This window comes from Ananas comosus, linkage group 22, assembly GCF_001540865.1.
Source record: "Ananas comosus cultivar F153 linkage group 22, ASM154086v1, whole genome shotgun sequence".
In the NCBI taxonomy this organism is placed as follows: Eukaryota; Viridiplantae; Streptophyta; class Magnoliopsida; order Poales; family Bromeliaceae; genus Ananas; species Ananas comosus.
In genome coordinates, this window is record NC_033642.1 from 7,116,808 (window position 1) to 7,126,040 (window position 9,233).

At 34.4% G+C, this 9,233-nt stretch overlaps 1 protein-coding gene across 2 annotated transcripts; it reads right to left on the minus strand.

Annotated features, from left to right (window-relative positions):
* On the minus strand, positions 737-9,026 carry LOC109727621. Of its 2 annotated transcripts, none has more exons than XM_020257780.1 (13): positions 8,847-9,026; positions 8,629-8,720; positions 7,470-7,575; positions 6,553-6,651; positions 6,381-6,446; positions 5,783-5,899; positions 4,744-4,818; positions 3,864-3,966; positions 2,724-2,771; positions 1,487-1,608; positions 1,249-1,389; positions 1,011-1,134; positions 737-895 (listed from the first exon to the last, which is right to left on the minus strand). In XM_020257780.1, the coding sequence occupies exons 1-11, from the start codon at positions 8,907-8,909 to the stop codon at positions 1,288-1,290; spliced, it is 993 nt and encodes a 330-aa protein (XP_020113369.1). In that variant the 5' UTR covers positions 8,910-9,026; the 3' UTR covers positions 737-895; positions 1,011-1,134; positions 1,249-1,287. The 2 variants fall into 2 exon arrangements, with proteins under 2 accessions (XP_020113369.1, XP_020113370.1); XM_020257781.1 differs by having other exon boundaries at positions 8,629-8,709; positions 8,847-9,007.

Here is a 9,233-nt window from a genome sequence, read left to right on the forward strand (position 1 = left end):
TGATTAAAAGGTTTCAAAATTTGTAATTTTAATGGTCGATATGAAACGTTTTCTCGTTTAACGACGTAAAGATATTCAAATCAATTGAATTTTTATTAAAAAATTCTTTAAACTATTTAAAACAAGATCTATACTCATGATCTTGATTACAAGACTGCTATCATCATTTTTTAAAGAATATTCATTTTTAGCCGTTCATTTTTGTGTGCACTCGATGGATAAGAGAACAATGTCGAAAATATATGAAATTTGATTTCTAAACACTTCAAGTGGTATAGATCATGTTCAACGATGCCGATCGTCGATTTGGAGGCTCCATTATCGAAAACAAATGAGTGGCAACGGAACCCGTTTGCTATCGATAGTATTCTAGCTCAACTCTATATATATATATATATATATATATATATATATTTATTTATTTATTTATTTATTTATTTATTTATTTATTTATTTATTTATTTATTTGTGGCTCTATAGTCCTTTGTGGGAGGACTGGGCACATAGAGGTAGAAGAGTCAAAGCTCCCAGATAATCAATAAAGACAAAGAGAAATGAAATTACAAGCATTCTCAAAAAAAAAAAAAAAAAAAAAAAAAAAAAAAAAGCAAAAAATAAGTACCGGCACGGCACAATGCCGCGGCACCCATCTGCGTATTGCGCGAGACACTCACCCGCGTATGGCGCTGTCTTGTGGGATACAAAGGTGTGTGCCGCGGCACGACGGGGNATACTGGTTTATGCTACATTATTTACCTTGAAGCTCTCTTCACTTTAATTTGATCCCTTCCCGGATGATATAGCTTGCAGCTCGTAGTGTACAATTGGGAGTAATTTAATCTTCGATGCTCTCCAATTGTCCACCTTTGACACTAGATCCAATATATATGGACACCTAGAAGAAAGGAATATCCAAATCGGAAAGAATGTAAACAAAGCTAAAAGTCGAGAGTTTTTAAAATTGTTAGGAAATGAAGATGTTATCGCAATAACAGTTGTAGTTTCCTTACCAATTTATAGTTTTACTTGCTTAAGCTGTCCAAAGAAAGCCCTAACTGCATCAAGATATAAACAGTCTTCTCAATATAGATCAGTCTCTTTACTAGTATGCATCAAATTCTACTCCAAGACAATCTGAGTATACGGCAAAAAAACCATCAGAAGCATGTTAGTGAAGGTTATTGTAATTATTACAATCTATTATTGGAAACTTAATCCCAAATATAAAGGGGTAATTTCCATGCTTACTAGATTGGCCCGATAGACAAGTGAGAACTAGTTTAAATATCACTGTTGTGGTCCTTGAAGCACTTTGACTATCTCCTCGGCTCTTGATTGGATGCCTTTAAGATACTCAATCAGGATACGCTGTTGGTAAGAACCTCCTTCCTGTTGCAAAATATCATTTAAGTTATCCAAAATTGAAATGGTAAAAAGGCACAGCATGATAAAAGATATTCGGGGGTGGTGGGGACTCTAACATTACCGTGCGAATTAATATTCTCTCTATTCTTTTCTTGATAACAGAATAAAGATCTTCAGGTGGAACTTGCCCCTTGCCAACTGTCAGTCCATCGAGCAACAACTTATTCCAATTATTTTCAGGAGCTGCATTGGAACAACAGAGTGCAAGCAGATAAATATCAATCCAAGACAAAATGTAGTGAGATTATAAATAAGCTATATCTCAGGTGAAAAGGTAATGGCCAAACATACACGTGTTTCCTTGGTTAGCTTTTCAAGAGGAAAAACAATGCACACGGAGTTAAAGTTTTCCTACATCATAGGTAAGATCGGACTACAATGTGCAGGAATGCCCTTACATCTAATCCAGAATATTGCTTCAAGGTTTATTATTCATTCCGCTATGCAAAGCCCGCACATTCAAGGGCAAAAAATAAAGCCGCATCAACTACTAAAAAGTTTGTAAAGCCCTCTCAAACTCAAATTTCGTTGTTCACCATAGTGAAGCAGCGATGGAACAGAAGTTTGATGATCATGTTAAATGCTAGGGTCAAGCAATAATTGTGTTTAAAAACAACGAAATAAAGAAAATAGGAGATGTTTTTTTTTAATGCCACAAAATAGATGTTCTATGCTTAATATTTGCCACAAAACAGATGTTCTATGTTTAATATTTGACTAAACACTACAAAAGGAGGTATTCAACAGCCGCTCTAAGACACATGAAGTAAGACCAACAGATAATCAACATTGGAAGCTATTAATATTGGTTCAGGACTGGTGAACCACGCCAATTCTCACAAAATCTGCTTCTTATCGACCCCTCAGAACTAATCTGCCGTTTCTTGTCAAAGAAGTTGAAAATTTTCAACTTCAAAATCTATAAGAAAATATCTCTGATTCAACTGGTTATTCTTTTTGTTCTTCACTTCCTACATCCAAACCCAAAATGAACTGCTCATAAGTAGAAAGCGAGGGTGCAAACCAACAAAAACATTGTTCAGCATAGATATAGAAGCATTCTTCTTTGTTTTTGTACATAAATTGGAAAGAGAGGATGCGAGCCAACAAAAAGCTAAGTATTCAGCAGGCATCCACAATGTATGACAAAAAAGTAAACATACATATATTGACTAATTACAAATAGAAGGTAAGGCTTGAGAAGGTTAAGTTGATAAATACTCTAGTTAATAAAGCAGTTTCTAAACCATCAATAATAGAGCACTAAGTTCAAAATAAAGTGATATTATCTCACTCACCCTCAATTATCGATTCAAGGAATTTTTCTGTCATCAACACTTCTCCACCTGCAAATAAGGAAATGAGTAAGAACTGACAAGAAATAGACTTTGACTTGATATCTACTGTGTACTATCATGTTCAAAGGGCTACTTGTTAAAAGAAGAGTATGATATTCAACTGAGTAATAGCCCATATACCAAAGAAAATTAAAGAGAAAGCATACTACTAATTTTCACCATCTACGAGTATAAAACCAAGTAGTTGTAACTATTTAGTATATGACATGGCAAACAAGAGTTGAGCGTAGGCTTAAGAGTTCTTCAACGAAGAAGGTAACATTGAATCTACAATTCCATAACTGTGACCAGAATAAGAAAGTATAACAGTAAAAAAATACGGAAACTAGATTTAAAGAAATATACAACACTTCTCATGAACTTGAAGTTTCATTAAATGGGCCTCGAGTCTCGACTCCTAAGTGAAAGAAAGAGCTTACAATGAGAGAAAACATGTACTATAAGTATATGAAACTAACCTAACAAATTATATGCAGAATGAAATTTACATAATAATATGCGAAATTCAACAAACTGAAAATATGCAAGAAGAAGAAAGTGTGTTACCATTGATTCTGCTAATGAAAGGCCCCTCTTAACCAACAAGAATTTAAGAAACATAAAATTTCTTTCTCAGAATGAACTTCTACAGTATTGACGCTTTAAGTAATTCTACATGTAATGAAGCAACTATGGCTTTAATTAAGCTGAAAGTATGTCCTGGTTTATACATTTAATAAGTAAAAAAGCTAGTGCTTCTTCCAGCATTTAACTAGAATAGGACAAAGGATAGCGGGCATAACACTCTGCCCTGTAAAGATTCTGAATAGCTGGTCATAACTATTATTTGAGATTATCTTTCAGGTTATGGCAAATCACCAAAAGCTCTTCAACAGTTCATGTCCTGCCACCAAGGGACAATGTTAAATATAATAGTTCGATCATCTGACATTTCGAGTGTCTACAACTCTTTATGACATTCACATGTAGTGCCTATCAAACATAGCAATCATCTTATCATCTATAGCTGCCGGAGTAACGTGTCATTGAAAAAACAGAGAAATGCAATTCAAAATAATAAAAAATGTCGAATATCCTGACCTTTGTAAGCATAGCTACGTTTTCGAAGAACTCTGGAAGCATATAATTGCAAGACCTTTTGCAACATAGCTTCAAGCCCAGGTTTATCTCCATCTTCTTTTGCCTGAATAGACCAGATCATTGCAATGTGGGTATGCAACATAAGCATGCTGGTTGTATCTATAGTAGCCATTAGCAGCCATAGTAAAGTGCTTAATAGTAGTAATCAGGAAAATCCAAAGAGATCATTCCGTGACCAAAGAATGTTTAAGAGGAAATATAGCTATAATACATGATATCATGGTTTTGTCCTTCCACTTTCTCCGCAGCCTCCAAATAGTTTCTGCTTACTTCATCTGGCACAAAATCAGCTCAACAGTCTAATTACTCACACAAGCAAAAGATCCTCTCAATTCTACAAAATACTCACTCAAATCCAAAAGCAACTAAAATCCACGAGAAATTTAATCAAAACTCCTGACCATCTGCAATAGACAAGTCAAGGAAAGAGAAAAAGATGTCTGGATAGTGATGTCTACTGAACAACCATTGGCACAGCTAAGTTTAGGTTAGAAGAGCAATTTTCTGTCGTTTATGAATTTTAAATGCTTGATGCAAGTTAAATTTAACTTTCATATGCAGAACACAATGACACAACCGTCAATTCAGAACTTCTATAATATTTGTTGGGTTTACAACATTGTTGACCTCATATAAATATTCAAAAAGCATAGAGCAACCATCACAGATTTAGTTTGCTGCTCGAGTGAACAGGGATGATGAACTCAAATCATCCAAAGAATATATCCTCATGAAACTATGTAATCTTACAGAATTAAGTAATCAATTGATCAAAATTAATCGATGACAAAATTTTTTTAAAGGATGAGTGCAAACTTACTTGACGTAATTGGGCATTAACCTCTGAAAGAAATCCTTCATCTAGTTGTCCTTCTTGTTCCCTGCTCACTAATTCCTGACCAATCAGAGGAGGCAATAGTAAATTCTTCATGCAGAAGGTGCAGCTCATGTAGCAAAGAATAGGCACACCATAAAGGAGTTCTTACAAGTAGGATTGCCTCATATCTCTTTAATTAGCATGATACAATTAGTCTAGACATTAACAACAAATTAGAACACTATGTGACACAATTCCATATATTTGATTATTTCCATTAGGATAGAACCTTCTAAAACAGAACTGACAAAATGTTCTCATTGGAACCAAAGACATAACCACTTAACCAGAAATAGATCGACAATTTTAACTTTTGCATCCTATAATAAATTCCCTTAATTGCGGAGAAACATTCCTCGACAAAGGCTGCATCACGAACTACTTATTTAACTAGAAAATAGAAAATAAATTAACCACTTTTCACTAACTTCATGCCAATTTTATAGTGCATAAGGTTTTAATTGCTATTACCTTTTGCTTTTAGGTTTTAGCTGCTTTTAGCTTTGCTATTAAATCAGAGCAAACGGTATTTATGAATACTTGAGGGAAAAAAAAAAAGAAATTCCCGGGCAGCAAATGTTGTTTGCCAATATGATTTGTGAATGATATCTGATCATACAGAAGTAGAATATTGAATCTTGCCTTAACATGTAGAATAATTTTGTGAATAAGGTAAAGGTTCTACTCAACAAAAATAAAAAGGAAGAAGGTAAAGGTGATCGGTCTATAAGATAAAAGCCATGCAAATATCTCTATAGAACATTGTGAATATGAACCGTTAACAATGTCCCAACAAAATATCATAGGTAAACTTAGTTGAAGAGAAAGCCATCTGAAACTAGGTAAAGAAACATTATTTCATGTGGAACTACAGAAACAACTGATAGTGCTTGATGGGGATTAAAAGCACTGTTATAGTGTTACAGAAAACGTAATTTTAACTTGTTAATCCGATCTGAGTAAATCCTATTATAATATTTACTTTTTCCATCAGTTTGAGAGCCTCTGGGTCTCTTGGAGGCCATGAAATCTCTTCATGTTCATCCATCACAGGATGAAGAATCGCCTTGAGAACATCAGTTGCAGACTCTATCTTTTCCTGAAAAGGAAAAGAAGAACAATTGAAAAGCACTTCATGAGTAATTGAGGGGCAGAGTTTCTGCACTTGCATAACTAGTTATTCCAATCTAATCAAGAAATAACACCAAGAAGCACAGACAGGATCTACACAGGTAACAGGCACCAAAAGTGTTCAAACTACAGCACTTAATTTATTAAAAGAAAACCTCAGACACTAGGCTAACTAGTTACTGCAATATAGAAATACATACATGAAAGAAATCACGAAAATTTTGAAATCGGTTGTCAGGCAATTACACAGTAATGCTTCACTCACAAACATAACTAATAAAGCTAGATAGCAGATGTGCTACTTCTCCGTGATATAGTCACTGGCAATTTGCACTTGACACTGAGCAATTGTTGGCAGTTGCAACACTACAAATGTAATGCATCTAGAACAACCCAACTAACTTATTGAACAAAAAAACAGTAGAAAAGCTTTCTATTAGGAAACTTGCATTGGTCTTATGAACAAGGCGATCAACTATGCTCATGACTGACAAGGCCAATTCTTCATAATCTTTCTGCAACAACCAAAAAACAGAGCATATCAATACACAGAGATAAAATAACTGAAGTTAGACGGTATAAATAACAGAGAATTCAGCAAGTCGCAGTTAAAAACCGTGCTTTATCATCATCTGATTTGCATGTATCAGTTCTAGCAGCAAGACGAATCCAGAAACCCTCATTGAATGCTAATATATTTTCAACTACGAGTTGTTCAAGCTGCTCAAAAAGTAAGAAAGGTCAATCAGTAGTATATGTCCAACAAAATAAAAATTAAAATGCTATATAAAAAATATAAAAGGTGTAAAATTCTGTCATAGCTTTCTATCCAACAAATAAAAGAGCTTGTTTGGTGATCCTGAGAGAGAGAGAGAGAGAGAGAGATGACAAATGGACAAACCTATTACCATGATAGCATATAGTTAATCAACATGTGCAAATGTGAACTAAGAATGAATCCGTTATTCGGACGAATTCCAGGGGGGTATTTTCTTTTGTTCTCAGCTTACTGCTATCACTGGATTACCAAGAAGAGAGTTAGTTTTGTTTCAGAGGTTTCACAGTAATTATTAAGGGTGATTTTGTGGACTTATTTGATCGTCTTTACAAACGTAAGACTGAGAAAGACAGGCTATATTATGCTTGCATAGCTGTTATTCTAATAATAAGGAGGTCAATGCCCTGTAAGTTCAAAGACATTATCTTGTCGAATAGTGTTTATAAAATTGTGGTGCAAGAGCTTGCTAACAAATTATCTCCTATCATGACAAAATGATGTCAGTCAAGTTTTGTTAAAAAACAGAGTCATCCTTGATTATGAGGAATGAGCTCGAGGAACCATATTGAAGTGTCAGGAAGAAAGCATACGGCAGGTTAAACTTGGACTACATGTGGGACGTGTTAGCAATCTGGATAAAAATGGATAATTGGATTAAGGTGCTAATCAGCTCGTGCAAAGTCAGTGTTCTGTAAAATGGTAATCACAAAAATGATCAATAAACTGAAGACCAGAGAGTGCATTTAACTTATCCACTTACTTCTCTAGGATTTGAATCCCTCAGCATATCAATAAGTCTGTCCGCTTCGACAGTCTTCTTAAAAGATTTTTCAGCATCCTGATCAACTGCATAGACTAAAGTACTCCTGTTTAATGAATTCAGATATATCATGATATGGTTTGGCATTCTAATCCATCAAAACTCAAAATTGAAAAACATCTAGAATCAAAAAAAAAAAAAAAACTAAATAGTAACTAGTTTTTGCTACTATTGCCAACTACTATAGAAAAAAAAAAAAAAAAAAGAAAAAAAAGAAGCAAAGTTTAGTGGACAAAAGATTAGAAGAGTGCACTTACAAACACATATCTACATGATTCGAAATAAAATTATTGACCTGCTAAAAACTTTTATCTCTATGTATTAAAATACTTAAGCTCACATTAGAAAATATTTTGCACATCTAAATTTTTGCGGCTTAGATGGCAACACATTTGGTTCAACAAGCCTAGCTCTTTGCAAGGTCTTTGATAAAAATCCTCCAAATTCCTTGATAATTAGATTGTATTATTGTTCTTCCATATTCCTCAATCTTCACATGGTTTCATTGTCATTTTGCACAAATAAAATAAAATAATATAAAAATCCTAGACCTCCTTCAATTGGTGAAGTTCTTGGCTGAAACAAAGCCAATGTTTGAATTTCCACAATCAAAACCTCACAATAGTCTATGTAATACGCCATATAATGCCACCATTTGACACCTACAATATTTAATTCCGATATGAGTACCTTATTCTCTTTTTTTTGTACCAACGTATTGTTTAGAAAAAGTTGCAAAAGTCTAATCTGCCATTTGAATTTCTTGCTCCTCATTTAGAAACATGTCTTTAACCTCACCAGTACAAAAACTCACACCAAACTTATCTCCGATCCCACAAACCTGAAACTCCATCGATCAACGGGGTTGTGAACTACTGCTACATCATTAAATGCAAGAGACTAAAGACTAAACGAGAATGCGACCTGCCACCTAGAAACCCTAAAATCAATTAAGATGACACAAAATCTGAAATCAAAATACTCAATACAAAATAATCAATATACGATAATCTACCAAACATTGCAAGCTTATAGATGAGAACACAAATTTAAACAACATTCCATAATCAAGAAGCTAAATAAGATTAAGCAAAACCACCTTCCACGCTTCTTGGGATGGATCAAAGGGTGACCCTTCCACAATTCCGCACTAAAATCCACAAAACTCCCCTGCTTCCATCTGCGCAATCTCTTCAAGAACAAAGTGTAAACAACAAAAATTTGATCAAAAACAATATTAGGGCTAAAACAAAGAGATATCAATTCGTCTTCTACATGTAATCTTAACCAAAAAATAAAAAATAAAAAATAAACTACCGAGCTATGAGATTGTGATCGGAATATGGTGGCGGCGGGAGCTGCGGTGGTCACCGTCGCCATTGGAGAGGCGAGGGTTAATGGCGAGATGCGAACAGAGAGATAAGCACGCCTCGTCTCCTCCTCTTCGCTGAGGCGCGGGAGATGATGTTCACACGAGGGGCTCGAGAAATGAGATAACAGGGATGAGTGAAAATACATAGAGACCCCTCTATTAGAAAATATTCTCAAATGGCCCCTTCGGCTTATATCCTTTCCGAATTAAATTTGAGTTTAAATTAAAATTAAAAAAATTAAATTTTGAGTTTAAATCATGAATTAAATTTAAATTGGGACATCAAAGTTGAATTAACCAATTAAAAAACTTTAATTATAGTGAATCAAAAT